At 44.0% G+C, this 16,569-nt stretch overlaps 1 protein-coding gene across 11 annotated transcripts in view; it reads left to right on the forward strand.

Moving 5' to 3' along the window:
- Window positions 1-16,569, forward strand: part of ATP8A2 (ATPase phospholipid transporting 8A2) — a 591,936-nt gene that overhangs the window by 85,464 nt on the left and 489,903 nt on the right. For 9 of the 11 annotated variants that reach the window (XM_070578675.1, XM_070578681.1, XM_070578680.1 and 6 more), the window contains exon 2: window positions 13,137-13,281. In XM_070578675.1, coding sequence (XP_070434776.1) covers window positions 13,181-13,281 — 101 coding nt within the window. In that variant the 5' untranslated portion in view covers window positions 13,137-13,180. Of the gene's footprint in view, window positions 1-12,803; window positions 12,851-12,898; window positions 13,001-13,136; window positions 13,282-16,569 lie in introns of those variants that run through there. The other 2 variants (XM_070578678.1, XM_070578676.1) reach the window with 2 other exon arrangements.

Genomic DNA, 16,569 nt, shown 5'->3' on the forward strand with positions numbered 1-16,569 from the left:
ATGTCGTACTATTATGGATATTATACTTGGTTATATTAACTTTACAATTTCGTTTCATAGTTCATTGATGTGAAAACCCTTTCACTCAAGGGGGAAAATGATCATTTAAATGATCAGAAATTCATAGCTAAAGGAAGAGTATCAGGAAACGCCAGGCCTCTCGTCTTTCCTCTCCCCGCTGTCCAGTCGACGGCCAGGCTCTGTTCATTAATTCCTGTGATTTGCTTCTAAGATCAGCTGCTGCCCTTCTGGAGCCCCAGGCTCTCTCACCTGTAACGAGGGACACTTCCTCTGTGTGGACACCTCAGCTGACTGGTGTCTCTAGTATAGCATTTCTTATTCTATATCTGGGTAATTTTGTACATGTTTTCCCCTCTAGATCGTTTAGCTTCTTGGACCTGGTCTGTTGAAATGGTCTTTCCATTCTCTCCTCTGTGCTCTTATCTTCAGAGGCAGTGTGTATAGGGAAGCAAAACTAGGAGCTTTTGTCTTTCTTGTGTCTGGTGTGGAGGGGAGTTGAGCACAGTCCTAAAAGAGAGGGCATGCCAGGAAGGCCACATAGTAGCTGCTCTCATAGCGTATTTGTTCATGGCTTTGTCTGCTGTGTGAGATGTCCTTCTCCATCTTTAGCCTTTAGATGAAGCTCAGTTGCTGACTTTACCAATACCCTCCCCCACCCCGCTTTGGTAGAAAGCTGTCCATTGGAAGTACTAGTCTTTCTCTTAGACACTACATGCCCATAGCCCTCACTATCTCTGCTTCCTCTCCTACAGAGGCTGAGGATAGGAAGATCAAGAAGGCAAGGCCCATACTTTTCCAGGTGGAGACCTTTTCAATCAGAATGACAGACACATAAACAGAATAATTATAATATGGAAACTGCACAGACTGGACAGTTGCATATGGTTATATAGATTGTGTGAACTTGAGAAAGATGCCCCCTGGAATTATTTCCTGCCTGGCTGTATCTGGGGGTCCTGTGCATAGAGGGAGGGGCATGTAACCCAACCCGGGGATGTGTGATGAGAGAAGACTTCTCAGAGGAGAGAAACCTAAGCTATGTGTTAAGGATGAGTTGTTGGCAGGCAGAGAACACGCTAAGGGGAAGCAAGTCCAGGTGAAAGGGGACATTTCGCATTCTATGCTGTGTTAGCTATTGGGCACTGATCTGCTCCCGCCGGATTACAAGCTCTCTAAAGGTGGGGAGAGGGTTTTGTCTTAGGCACCGTGCACATGGAATATTCTGAACTTTGGATGAATGAATGATTTCCTGTCTGCCTCAACCTTTTTGCTTGCCTGTTTAACTTACTGATTTATTCCACATGTTCCTGTATCCAGGACACTTGAATTTCTAGGAGCTGGGACCTGGTTCTCTGGTTTAAGTACTTCATCCTGTCACCACCACCACCACACTGCCTGTGAGCCTGGAACTCAGTGGAATTATTATTATTTTTTTTTTTGAGGAAGATGAGCCCTGAGCTAACTGCTGCCAATCCTCCTCTTTTTGCTGAGGAAGACTGGCCCTGAGCTAACATCCGTGCTCATCTTCTTCTACTTTACACGTGGGACGCCTGCCACAGCATGGCTTTTGCCAAGTGGTGCCATGTCCGCACCCGGAATCCAAACCGGCAAACCCCGGGCTGCCAAGAAGCGGTACATGTGCACTTAACTGCTGCGCCACCGGGCCGGCCCCTGGAGTTCTTTTTTGTAATGTGTAACTCTGGGACTATACTTTGATCTAAAGAAAAAATAAACCAAAACCTAGTAAGGATAAAAGATTCATTAGTTAACAAATATTTAGTTGTCTATTTTAGGAAGCTCCTCCCCCCAATTTTTTATACTGTGGGTCACATAAATGATTCACATAGTAAAAAATAAAAAATTCAACTTGTAGCCGTTGAGCTAGTTGTTTTCTTATTTTTTGCCCCATTTTTATTATCTCCAAAATGGGCATGCTGCTCATGTGATTGTTAGGAGAATTATATGGGTTAATACATGTAGATGCGTAGACAAGCTCAGCAGGATAGTTGTGCTTTTTATCATAATTACGTATGAGCTCTTAGTGACAGGACAAAGACCACTAATTGATCTGGCAACACTGAATTGGTGGAGCAGACCAGAGACTCAGATGTTTCCATCTGTATCTCTTTGGCATTGATCTTCCTTTTTAAAGATTTTTCCATATTTGAAACTTTCTCACTTCTCTGTCTGAGAAGAAACGTGGTACACAAAATGTCAAATCAACAAGAAAGTCAGGAAAAGCCTTCACACTGGAAAAGTATATTTTGTGTAAATGAAGTTGGGAATAAAGGCGAATGACTTGGCCTCCATGTTAACTTGTTCAAATCTGGCAGCTTGGGCCAGCCCTGTGCCCAAGTGGTTAAGTCCATGTGCTCCACTTCGGTGGCCCAGGGTTTTGCTGGTTCAGATCCTGGATGTGGACATGGCACCGTTCATCAGGCCACCCTGAGCTCAGTGGCACCCCACATAGCACAGCCAGAAGGACCTACAAGTAGAATATACAACTATGTACTGGGGGACTTTGGGAAGAAGAGGAAGTTAAAAAAAAAAAAGATTGGCAACAGATGTTAGCTCAGGTGCCAATCTTTAAAAAAAAAAATCTGACAGCTCATGATTTTCAAGGTACATTAAGATTGTTGATGGAAGTAAAGAGTGTTAGGTTCACACGACCAGTGGTGATAAGCAAACATAACAGGCTGATCTGCATGTGAAGTCGGGATGACAGTTGAAGCAAATGAACGTACCTTTCTCTTGTATGTGACATTTGACTTCCATGCACTTTGCCTGGGAAAGATTAGAAGAAATCCCGGGAGAAACATCAAGTTGTCTTCATCTTATGCCTCTCAAAACAGGAATAGGCAAGCTAGGCTTCTGTTTATGTGAAGACTTTGTAGATTAATTTTTCTCTCCCTTTTATCTTATTTACAAGAGACCTTGGAGGGCTTGATGCTCAGCAATTCTGCACTGAAGAAGAGCTATTTCAGTAAATTTTTAAAGGGTTGTTTGGAATCCAGACAATGACATCAGGGACGTACACTAAAAAGTTTGCCTGGTTTTTTTGAGGAAGATTGGCCCTGAGCTAACGTCCCTGCCCATCTTCCTCTACTTTAATGTGGGACGCCTACCACAGCATGGCTTGCCAAGTGGTGCCATGTCTGCACCCAGGATCCGAACCAGCGAACCCTGGGCCACCGAAGCAGAACGTGTGAACCTAACCACTGCGCCACCGGGCCGGCCCCAGTTTGCCTGTGTTTTTGATCTTTAGGAGGTAGAAAGGAGAAAGGTGGGGAGAGAAGAAACCAATCTGATAAGAAACATCTTAATTTTTCTCTCTTGGGGGAAAGTTTACCCAGTCAGAGAGGGGAGGTGTCTGGGATAAGTGAGGATAAAACTGAGGGGTAAGAGGAGGTTTTGTTTTCCTGAATTGCATATTCATACTTTTCATGTCCTCTGGGAGCTGACTCGAAATCTACTGGGCCTTCCAGGGGCCCATCCTGTCAGGGCTGCAGACAGATGGCTGACGGCAAGCAGGCTGGATGTAGAGAATGGCAGATGCTGTGGTTTTGGCAGAGGGAGCCCTGGTGAGGCAGAACCAGCTAACATGAATGCCCACTGATAAAGCCAAGCCAGACCAGTCACAGACTGCAGCCACAAATGCCAGCAGGGGGACCAGGGTATCACTCTATGGACTAGAGGAGGCAGAAGGCATTTGTGCCCAAGGATCCCAACTCTTCCCCACGCCCCCATCCCCACCCTCCATTTACCCAGTGCCATTTTAAGGAGGGAAGCAAGAAGATGATGAAGTTATCTGGGAACCAAGACACCTTTATTCAAGAGAGAGTTCACAGCACTTATATGAACTTTTAAATTATAAAATTGGACTAATCTCAAAACAAAACCAGACATTTCCTTTTTTTTTCCTTCTAATTCTCTATTGGGAGGTACCTTAGGAGATAGGTCAAATTAGTTGTAAACTAAATTTAGGGAGTTACATTTTTCTCTGTCCACTTAAGACAGAATGAGAAATCTTGTGGCCATGTTCACTTGATTCATTCATTGGACACCCTTATTTACTGCCTTCTCTGTCCCAGGCACTGGGGAAGCAGAGACATTAGCATGGGCATGGGCCCTGCCCTCATGGAGCTTATAGCTAGTGTTGGAAGACAGAAAATGAACAAACAAATTCCGTGAGGTGGTAAGCGCAATGGAAGAAATAATGTGGAATAAATAAGCCGGGGACTACTGCAGAGGTGGTGGGCCAGGAGTGCTTTTGTGGAGAAGTGATATTTAAGCTGAGGCCTGAGTGATAAGAGGGAGTTACAAAGCAAAGACTAGGGGAATAGAATTCTAGGTAGAAGGAAAGGCAGGTACCAAGTCTCTGGAGAGGGAACAGAGCTGATGGCCTTTGAGGAATGGAGAGAAGGCCACTGGGAGTGGACTTTCAAGAGCAAGGGAGAGATTGGTCGCTAATGAACTGGAGAAGTGAGCTGGCGTGAGACCACATGCGGTGGATCTGTATGCCTTGGGCCAAGGTGTTGTGGGTCTTGAAAATGCTTAGGACAGGCAAACTACAACTTCATAGAAAACTGCACCTCTCCCAGGGCTAACTGTTCAAAGACTCATCATGCACAGTGAGTCAGCAATGGGATTTTAAAGCCGGTGTCCCTAATTTGTGCCCTGTCTCGTGGTCCAAGGAGCGATGAAGAACGTCTATCCTAGCAACAGAGGGAATTGCCACGGAGAAGTCACTGGGCTTGTATTTTAAGCCTCAGTCAATCTAGCCCATATGGAAAAATCCTCTGAACTAAGTCTTTGAAACACAGCTTTGCTTTTTTGTTGTTTTAACTTTTATATATTAAATACATTTCCTTAAAAGCACATTTTGTCTTCACTTAATTTACATGATGAATTTTTATATATCTGAGGTATAAAATGGGTTTCGAGGAACAGAGGCCCAATTTGTATTGCTGTACGTATTGGAAACAAGGCTTTAAATTACTTTCAGCCATCGTGCTGGAGCCAACTAGGTTGTAAATATAGCATTACCGGTCTGTGTCTCTGCTCGCGTGCTCTTGTTCCTGGAATGCTCTGCTCTTTCTCTGCACAACCAAATCATACTCATTCTTATCAGCCTAGTTCAAATGCTTGCTTAATGAAATCACCTTGTTTTCTGGCCCTATATGAGACTGGCATTCATCTTTGTCCTCTCAATTCCCATATTTCTTGGTCTCTGGTAACATTAGTAAGCTTGAGCCTTAGACTGTGTACCTTTCCCTTCCCGCTATCAAGCAAAACGCCTTATATCTAGGAGGTGCTCAATAATTGTCTGAATGAATTCAGCACTCAACAATATTTTAAGTCATAAATAGTCCATGACCTATTACTTTCCTTCCCATTTTCTCTATCCCTGAAAAATGAGAAAAGAGAAACCAGTAAGTAGTAAGAAATCCTGACCCATCAGTGTCACTTTCCCTTTGTGTTTATTTCTTTTGAATTCTTGGGTAGAAATGGATCACAGATGCTATATTTGGAGAGATGTGGTTTGCTCAAAATGGGGTCTAGAAAAGGCCTCTAAAATGTGTCTGCCAAGGCTAGAATAATCACATTTTGCATTTGCACAGCATTTTCATTGTGTGTGTTTGATTAGGAGAAACAGTTAGCCCAAGTGCTTCCCCAGCCGCTGGACTGCTTTGTGTCTGGGTTCGGAAGGGTTATGAAACATCTTTGTAAATATAGGGTAGAGGCCAGGGTTGAACTTGAGACTCTTTTCGGAAGGGGAGTGTGTGTGTGTGTGTGTATGCGTGTGTGTGCGTGCACGCATGCCTCTTGTTATGAAGCTCCATGATGATTGCTTTGTTTTCCTGGAAATTTTTCTGGAGGCAAAGAGAAAACCACCTTTACCTACTTTTCAAGCACACAAAAAATTAGGAAAAAGACATAACCAACTTCTTAACTTATGTGATAAAAGCCTGAACACCTATGTTTGCTAGGAATTTTATGTCATGTCTTGTTGATACAGAAGAAATTGAATCTAATATTTTCTTGAGGTGCGAGTTGGGGATATAATCAGGTTGTTAACTGTGAAAGAACTTAGTTTATATGAGGGGTCAGCAAACTATGGCCTGTGGGCCAAATCTGGCCTGTGAGTGAGTAATGGTTTTTATATTTTTAAGACTTTTGTGTTTTAAAAAAATTACACAGAAGCTATATGTGGCCCAAAGCCTAAAATATTTACTACGTGACCCTTTATAGAAAAGGTTTTCCAACTCTTGATTTATATAATCAATTTCTGTTTCATGGATGAAGAAACCAAGGCTCAGATGGTAGCTGATTTGTCTTAAACTCATTGAGGCTGCCTGTTCTAGTGGAGGGAGAATTGGATTCAAGTTTCTGTAGACCTGGCTTCTAGTCCTATCTTTCATTTGACCTAATATACTTTCGCGATTGTTAATAAAGTGTCGTTTTAGAATTCACAGGGTAATGTCTGCAATGCAATTCTAATACTAACTACCCAGAGTTAGGTCCAATTTTACAGATTAAGGGCACAGTTCCCTGCAAGACTGCCTTTGTACCAGCTGCAAGCTCCAGGGTTCCTAGACCACCTGCACTTCTGACCAACTGGCTAGAAATTTGGGGGTTCCCATTATCCCCTCAGTTTCAATCATAATCTAGAATAACTCAGAGAACTCAGGAAAGCACAATACTTATGATTACGGTTTTATCATAAGAGATACAAATCAGGACTAGCCAAATGGAGAGACATATAGGGCGAGATCTGGGAGGGTCCCACATGTGAAGCTTCTGTGTCCTCAGGACATGTCACCTGAGCTTTGGTGTCCCTAGTTTTTGTTGGGGTTTCATTATATAGGCATCACTAATTGGATCATTGGCCACATGACTGAACTCAGTCTTCAGCCCCCCTCCCTCCCCAGAGTCAGGAGGTCATTCTGGCTCAAACCTCAATCCTCTAATCCCATAGTTAGTTTTTCTGGCATAGTCAGCCCCCATTCTAAAACCATCTAGGGGCCCACCATGAGTCACCTCATTAGTGCAAACTCAGGTGTGGTCGCAGGGGCCCACCATGAATAACAAAGACACTCCTATCATTTGGGAAATTCCAAGGGGTTAGAGGCTCCCCAGAGGATGCCAGGACAAAGACCAAGTTCGTTATTAGACAACAATGTCCAAGGTCTGACACTTTCCACAGAGCTAGTTACAGAGGTGCTGCAAAAACAATCTTACCACTTTAATAGGTTTCTGACTTAGGAAGACTAGAGTATTTCTTTCCTAAGAATTTCTACTGTGAGATGGTGAAACTTCTTTGCAAGGGAAACAGACCAGATGGATCTTGAGCATCTTTTGGAATTTGGACACTTTTATTTGAGTTGGGGGAATTATTACAGTTTAGAGTGAAGGATTTTGCTTCTCTTTTGCTTAAGGCAATCAAATGTTTAGTAAAAATTGGCCTTAATATTAACTCTCCTTTTGTGTTTGTTTATTTCAAATTCTTGATTCCCTGAACCTATTTAGTTTCCACTAATATTTATTTATGTATATTATATAAATAGAAGAGGGAAAATTTTCCTCTACCCTTCTAGGTTCTTTTGGCTGGTCTAATAATTAAACTGACATAAGACAGATTAACAGGAGAAAAACAAATTTAATTATGTACATACAGGAGCCCCATAAGATTATGAGACCCAAGGGCAAATCGGGCAGTTGAGGCTTACATGCCATGCTGAGCTAAGGAATGGGATGGGGGCCTGGGGCTTCAAAGAGGACGAGGAGATTTCACAGGAAGGTAAGAAGAGCAGATGTTTGGTAGTCAGATGTTTGCCCTGCCATACAGATAGGTCATTCAGATCAAGTTATCTCCGATAATAGCTCTCCTTCTGAGCCAGCCCCCTATCTAAGTCCTTTTAGGGAGTTAAGGGAGAGGTACAAATTTTTCTTAATCTGCTGGGTCTTGATTGCCTTCAGCTCAAAACAATCTACGTGCCAAAGTGTCATATTTTAGGGTCGTGTGTTCTATTCCCCTTCACTAGTTATAATAAAATAACAAATGAAAAATGTTATATATTACTATAATAATATTTATGAGATAGGAACAAATTTCAAAAGTCTGTTAAGATTTTTCATTTTCTTTCCAAAAATGATCTCCATGTAATTAGTTTATGTAGTGACTAGAAAGGAGGAGTTGTCTTCATTTCTGTCTGCTCACCTGCCAGTGGGAGGTCTAGCGTTGTCGCTGCTTCCTAACCAGTAACTTCCACATCCTTATTGCCATAGACACACTTGTGTGAGTGAAATGATGAGGAATTTGGGTCATCAGTAAGATGAAAATACTACTACAGTGACACGGACACAGTGAGTAGGGAAGATATTAACAGGTGAGGTAGAGCCACGGAGTGGCTGAGGCCCATCGACGATGGACAGAGGATGGTGGGAGTTGCTGGGTGTGTGTCCCTGTCCTTTGGACTCCCTTTCCTGTTTCTGTGGGTCGGTGGCATGTATACCATAAATAGTCTGCTTCCTCTGCCCCTCCCTTGTTCTTCACCCAGCCTCATGTTCACATCTTCTGGTGGGCTTTCTGTACCATCTGATCTGTTCACTCTCCAACCCTGGTGGAAACTCTAAAGGGAGGAGGAGTTGCTTCTTTATTTAGCAAGTCACCTTCCAGCTACTTCTGGGCTTCATTCAAACCAACCGGCCAAATGTTGCCATGAAGAATTCCTTTGTCAGATATGGCCTCCCTGGGTCTGGGGTGGCATCTGGTGGCATCTGTGCCATAGGCATCTAAAACCTTGGGCAGCTCGGGTGATCTATACATGAATAGTGTTTCTCCCTCCTTTGACCTTACTTGCTCATCTGTCTTACAGGGAAAAATAGGTTCTCTGTGTGCTCCTTTACAGTATTGGTTGGGATTTCTGGTTATGAATAATTTATAGAATAATTCAGGGGTGGCTTCTGGAACCCAAAGACCCCAGTGCAGCTGGGATCTAGCAGGGCACTGTACCCAGGATCCAAAAAGCTGTTGGAACAGTTTCTGTTGCTCTCCATGCAGCTGCTTCATCCTTATCTGCAAAGAAATTCTTTCTCTGTTTCCCTGCCCCCTGGGTGGGTGGAAGATGACCGTCCAGAGACCTGGAGTATATATGTTAATAGGGTAGCCACATGCAGAGCACATCTCCCCCAGGTCCCATGTCAAAGTTTCCAGAAAAGAAACTCTTAGTGGCCCGACTTGGACCAAATAGCCATCCATGGTGCGAAGAGTTGTGACGGATGGAGGGGGTTGCACAATACTGACCTGTCCTGTATGTGTGAGGGGAAGGGGTCAGTTACCAGACAACGGAGAGGCCTTTGGTTCAGCACGGGGTAGGCATCTTTAAAAAGCCCCCACCGCAATAGCCCTTTATTTATCCATTCAACATATACTTACAGGCCGCCTACTGTGTGCTAGGCATTATTCAGGATGACGAGGATAGAGCCGTGAACAAGACAAAGTCCTTGTCCTTATGGCCTTGGCCGTCAGCTGTCTTGCCTGCATTTCGACTTTGTAGCGGGCAAACTTAGTGCTTGTCCATTTGCCTCCTCCTGTTTCTCTTTATTCTTTCCTTTCACTTTGGTTTCTTTCTCAATAGATATTTATTGAACTCCCACTATCTGCTGACACTGTACTTGTTTATATGGGGAAGTTGTAAGCATATACTCTCATTTTGTGTGGTGGTATTTTCAAAATACATTAACTCAGGATTCATCTCATGAGTCTGAAATAGAAACTTTAGTCATAATGTGCTTTGCAATATATGGTATAATGCTTTCCTTAGGCAACACATTGTCAACAAATCTGTCATATTTTGAAAAGGTTAATGTTTTTCTCCAAAGCAAGATTGGGTCAAGATGAGGCCACTGAGGTAGAAGAAAGTTATCTGAGTTTTGGGGTGTGGGGAACTATCATTATTTCAACCTAGAATAAAAGTCTAGGTGTGGCCATGTTGTAGTATGGAACAAAGCATGAGAGGTGCTTGGGAGATACTATTTCACGGAATTCTGTCATCACTAATTGTTGGTGTCAGTGTTTTTCACCCCAGTATGTACTGTCTAACGTTTAGATTCTTGTTTGGAAACCCTGTTGTTTCCATGGTTACTGCTGTCAGTGATGCTTTTTGTGCCTAGGCTCCTCTTCTATCCCATTACCCAATGGTTCTTCTCTTTTCTGGCCCACGCATTCAATCCAAAAAGCCTTACAGAGTTTTGTTTTGAGGTCTTTCTCATGTCCATGCTTTTCCAGTTCCCCACTCAGTTCATGCTTTTCTCATTTTGCTTCTAGATGGTAGGACTAATTTCCTGTCCGATGTCCTCATCTGCGAATCCTCCCTTCTCTCTGCTCCTACCTCACTGCCCCCGGCGCGTCTCTCCTGCTGAGAAACCCTCTGCGGCTTCCTCTGACCTTGGGGCGGAAGTTGAAGCTTCTTTGCTTGGACTTTAAGTCATCTCCGGTCTGGCCACAGGCTATTTTTTCCCCCGAGCTTCCTTTCTATTCTTTTCCAGTTTGGACCCTCAGCGCTGGGTTTTATTTGTTTTTTAATTGGCCCCTGATACATTTTGTCACCTTGGGCCTCTTCCTAAGCTCTCCTTGCCCTTAACCAGACTGTCCTCCTCTTGCCTAATATAAACCTTACCCAAGCTTTACGACTTTTACCTCTGTCCTCACGCTGTTCTGACCGGCTCCCCACCCCAAGCACCAAGTAGCTGCTGACCTCTGACCTCCTTAGCACCTTCAAGCCCACTTTAGTCACTTGGTCATAAACTGTGGTGCACGAGTACCCAGGTTACACCTTAGCACCTTAAACTGGCTAACGTTTTTGAGAGCAGGAGTCAGATCTTTCGTTTTGTTGTTCCCAGCAGCATCTGACTAGTAATTTTCAACTGTGGCTGTCCATTAGTATGACTTCAGGAGCTTTAAAACAAAATAAAACAAAACAAGTCAGCATCTGTGAGGGCTGGGCCCAGGATCCGGTTAACTGTGAGAGCGCCCTCAGTGATGGTTACGTGCAGCTGGAGTTGAGAGTCACTCCATGAACACAGTCTTGGCAATGAACTACTCTGACTCACACTGGTATATGGAGTTTGACCCCTCTGTGCATATCACTGCATCTCTGCCTGGAGAATTCAAAGTGACCCTTTATAAGACTTGAGTAAAAATGACTTATTCAGCCAGCAAATATGAGTGCCCGTTATGTGCCAGGCACTGCTCTGGGTGCTGAAGTCACTGCAGGGAATAGAACATGTCCCTGCTGTCCTGCGGCGTCTGCTCTTGGCCGTGGGAATACAGACCGTAAATAAATACTGTCAGGTAACGATGATAAAGGCTGCGGAAGAATACAAAGCGCAATAAGTGGGCAGGGAGAAAAGCAGTATTTTTATATAGGCTAATTTCAAAAATATTCCCTATCTGCCTTAAATCACCAGATGCTTTACAACCAGCCTCCTGTGATTCAAGGCCAGGAGCCCAGGCTCTCGGCCAGCCGGTCCCCAGGTAGGGACTGAGGTAGGGACCCCAGCTCTCTGCTGCCCCGTGTCCGTAAGCAGAAGGCAGACCAGTGTCCTCTGGAGCCAGGGGGACTCCAGAGGGCGGAGGCTGAGGGGCCGAGGAGAGGGTCTACGGCTGGGGTCCTGTAATGAGGAATGACCAGGGTGCTGTGGATGTACACCTGGCCTGTGACCAGGGAGTGGGCTATACTTTTCACCATAGTGTGTCAGCTTTCAGTAAGCAACTTTACATTTTGGTTGTCCCCCTCTTATGGTAAAGATTATAATAGGATTCTAATCACTTTAAAAAGATGACATACATAATAACCAAAGCTTTCTCTTTCAAAATATTTCTCTATGTCAACCAACATTCTTTGCAGCTGTGAAGTGGATGTTTACTGAAATGAGATGCAGTTTCTTAAGTACTCTGCGACATCCATTTCTTTGACAGGTGGGAAGCATGGCAGATATTAGAACAAACGCATATTTAAGGAAGAGGAAAGAGGGCTTCATCTGTAGGGCATTTATTTTTCTGTGATCCTTTGCTTCAGGCACCCCTCCCGAAGTCAGTTCTTGAGGTGGGTCGCCCCTTCTAACGAGGGATACTGCCTTGTAGTTGGAGCCTCCTGTGTGTGCGCATGCGCATAGCAGTTTTAGTAATGAGTCTATTATTAGTCTCCATGCTGACACTTCCTTACGTGAAGGTTATGGCAAGGCTGAACTCACCGACAGAGGCTTGACTATAGGACTGAAATAAAATCCTAGGGAGGTAGACTTGCTTGTGTCTTAACCGCAGAAACAGTAATTTGAGCAATGAAATGAAAGATCACCCAACCCTCTATAAGCTGGAATTAGTAAAGCTCCTGAACTCAGGCTGCCAGGCACATCTGGGGAGAAAGCAGCTGGTCCCTTCAAGATAATAGGGGAGCAAGCCATTGACACTGAGGTTTGGGAATTTCATTTTTAGAGCACAGAGATGTGCTTTCGCCGGTACTTTCTGCAGTGACTGAACGCAGGGCACATCTCTTTTGCTGTCATCTCTCTGTTCCTAAACATATCAAAGAAGCCAAGAAAACCTAGTTCCGGAGCTCAATCCCTGGGCCTTGAGGGGGAGCTTACCTGGGGGAGAAGGGAGGCTCTGGCCTCTGCTCACCCCATCCCTTCTGTCCACGTGCCCCTCCCCGCCCCGCCCTCTGGAGCCCGCAGTGGCGCCCCTCGCTGTCCCTGCCTCCGCCTGCCGGCCGCACACTGCAGCCATCCGGGAGGGAGCGAGGGAGCGAGCACAGGAGGGGCCGAGGTGGAGGCAGTGCGGAGGGAGGCCGCTCTCGCCCGCGCCCGCGGGAGAGGTTCCCTCCCGGCCCGGGGACGGCCAGTGGGGTGGGGCGCGGGGAGGGGGCGGGGAGGAGCGGGGAGCAGCTGCGGCGGCGGGTCTCCAGGGGGAGCCAAGGTACATAGGCGGGCCCAACATTGCCCAGAGCATCCTTTCCCAGCTGGTCCCCGCCCGCCTGCAGCCCGTGCTCGCTGCCTCCTGCCTGGCGTGACTTCTTTGTGTTTTGTTTTCTGCCCGCGCCTCTTCTCTGCAGGACCTGTACGTCCTTCTTCGGGCTATAAGAAGGCAGATGATGAGATGTCCCGGGCCACGTCTGTTGGAGACCAGCTGGAGATACCAGCCCGCACCATTTACCTCAACCAACCGCATCTCAACAAATTCCGTGACAACCAGATCAGGTAGGATACGGCGGCTGAGAGACGCAAGAAGCAGTTAATTCATAGCTAGCATGGGGCTCATCTTCCTCTTGTTAGCTTTTCCACTCTAGTCTAGCGAGCCCTCACCCCCGTCTGCTTCCTCGAGCCCCTTCCACTCCCCCCCCGCCCCCCCCCCCCCCCCGCCGCCACCTACAGCGTGGCGGTCCACACCATGGCTTCCAGTCAGGTCATGTGAATACGGCCTTTACCTTTCTCTCCTTTGCATCTGTTCTGTGCTCAGGCTGTGTGAGCCCCCAGGAAGTTTTATTCTTATGCCCCTAACAAAAAATGAGGTCTCTTACCTTTTCATCCCTGAGCTCCCTTCCAAGAATTCCTTCTAGTCCTGTTTTAAGCCAATTGATAGCTCTCCTTAGCAATTTACAGACCATAATGTGGGGAAGTCCTTTATAAAGGAATCCCATAGGTCACAAGGACTCACATTCAGCTCTAAATGGTCCAGGACATTTGTTAAGAGGTCTTTATTGCTGGGAAACTTTGCCCAGAGTTAGCAGAGAGATGGACGGAAGCAAACATTTAAGTGTCTACTTTTTGCTGGCCACTGTGTCAGATGCTTTAGCTATACTAGCTTTGTAAATCCTCATAACCTCTTGAAGAAAGTGTTTTTACCTTTCAGATCAGGAAACTGAGATAGAAAGATGTTATATAATGTACCTTGGCTATATAGCTACTAAATGGCAGAGCTGGAAATAGAACCCAGGCTATCCAGCTACCAAGCTCAAATTCTTTCTGCTGTGCAAAGCTAAGTCTTTAGGCACAGGTGTTAGTACGTTTTCAAATTTCATTAAACTTTCAGGTTTAGACAACTTTATCTCTGGGAGTGACTTTAGAGGAGGCAGTTCTGAGAGTGGCTTGGAACACCATGTTCAGGTATAGAGAAGCTAAATGATGGATCAAGTTACACGTAGATGACTGACAAACCTGAATTCCAATCCAGTGTTCTTTCTTGAAAGCTCTGGCTAAAACTTTGTTGCTATTATATGTGTAAGTCTTCCACTACAGCATTAGCACTTGTACAGGCTGCTGAGCCTGACAGCTTTATTTGGGAAGGTTTGGCCACTGTACAATATTGTAGCTTGATAGGATTTGGGGTAGAATAATGGTGCGTATTATGTGAAGATGATACCTTCATTTATTAAGGGAGTGTTAGATTATCCTGGCTTTATTTTGGATTTTAAGAATGACCCTTGGGGCATATTTTATGCTTAAAAGTGTAGCTTAGAATAGCTGAGGCTAACTTCAAGAATGAGTGGGCTTGGTTTAAGGTATAGGGCATCAACTACAGTGAGTTAGCACTTCACACGTTAGGATGGATTTAATCAAAAAGATGATAACAAGTGTTGGCAGGGATGTGTAGAAATGAGAACCCTCATACATTGCTCATGGGAATGAAAAATGATGCGGCTGCTGTGGAAAACAGTTTGGCAATTTCTCAAAAGGTTAAATGTAAAGTTACCGTATGATCCAGCCATTCCACTCCTAGGTATGTATACCCAAGAGAAATGAAAACGTATGTCCACACAAAAACTGGTACGCCAATGTTCATAGCAGCATTATTCATAATAGCTAATGAGTAGAGACAATCCAAATGCCTATCAGCTGATCCATGAATAAATAAAATGTGGTAGATCCATTCAGTGGAATATTATTTGGCCATAAGAAGGAGTGAAGTACTGACAAATGCTACAACATGGATGAAGCTTGAAAACCTTATTCTAACTGAAAGAAGCCAGTAACAAAGGGCCTCATGTTGTATGATTCCATTTGTATGAAATGTCCAGAAGAGGCAAATCTTTGAGACGTAGGATAGATTGGTGGTTTCTAGGGCTGAGGAAAAGGGAAGAAGTTGTGGAAGGGGGAGTGACTGCTAATATGCATGGGCTTTCATTTTGGGGTGATGGTTACACAACTCTGTGAATAGGGTTAAAACCATTTGGAATCCTGCACTGCTAATATAGTTCCATTTTCTCATACCATCTTATATGCGTTTCTATTGAATTACTTTTTAAAAGATGAGAAGATTATTGTTGGGCCAGCCTGGTGGTGTAGTGGTTAAATTCGTGTGCTCTGCTTTCACAGTCCAGGTTTTGTGGGTTCAAATCCCAGGTATGGACCTACACACCACTCATGAAGTCATGCTGTGGCAGCATCCCACATGCAGAACAGAGGAAGATTGGCACAGATGTTAGCTCAGCAGCAGTCTTCCTCAAGCAAAAAGAAACTGGCAATAGATGTTTTCTTAGGGCCAATGTTCCTCACCGCCCCCCCCAAAAATAAATAAACACTTTATATACATTAAAAAAATTATTGTTATTTTTTATTGAGCTAATATTTGTTTATAACATTATATAAATTTCAGGTTTACATCATTATTTTTGACTGCTGTGTAGACTACCTTGTGTTCACCATCAAAAGTCTAGTTGCCATCCGTCACCATACACACATGCCCCTTTGCCCCTTTCATCCTCCTCCCAAAAGATTATTTTAAAAGTGACTTATACAGTATAGGATATGGAATTAAAGAGTTGTTTTTCTTTTTAAACATTAGGATATTTTCAAGTAGTATTTTTGCTTAATTCCTATTAATTTTTCTAATTTTGGTATCCATTGTGCGTGTGGAAAGCTGGGAGAATGAAATAGGAGTCTTTGTTTTTGTCTAAATTCTCTAGTTTCCATAGAAGGTAAAGACTTTTAAAAGCCTTGGTGATGGGGCATCATAACCTGTTCTGTAATCAAGACTCAAAGCTGACTTTTGAGACTGATTTTATTATTATTCTAACTGAAGAGAGATTTCATGTGGCTACCTCTTGTACAGTTTCATTTGTGCTTTTTTGGGGTTGGGGAGGAATATGTATGTGTGAAGGTACAGTGAGTTGGCCAGGATTAAAGTAGGTAGATACCAACTATTTAAAGCCTTACGTAAGTGTATAATTGAATTAGTTGAAATATTTTAAATATTAAAATTCACACAATTTCTGAGTTCCTGGCTTATACTCTAAGTGTAAGTTTCCGAATACACTGCATAGGGTCTAAGAAATGAAAATGTGGCCCTTGCTGTCCTATAAAATGGCCTTTGAGTATTTGCTTTGCCTGGATTGTATATTTAAATAGGAATTACTAATGAGAATGTGACTTTGGTTCATTAAGGAATTGATCATGAAGTTTCTTGACATTATAGTTTAAGGATTTTATACAATGTTGAGCCATGTTATTTTAGCACTTTAATATTGCTGAAGTCAAGTACTGATTTTT

The sequence above is a fragment of the Equus przewalskii genome, chromosome 16, assembly GCF_037783145.1.
Source record: "Equus przewalskii isolate Varuska chromosome 16, EquPr2, whole genome shotgun sequence".
NCBI lineage: Eukaryota > Metazoa > Chordata > Mammalia > Perissodactyla > Equidae > Equus > Equus przewalskii.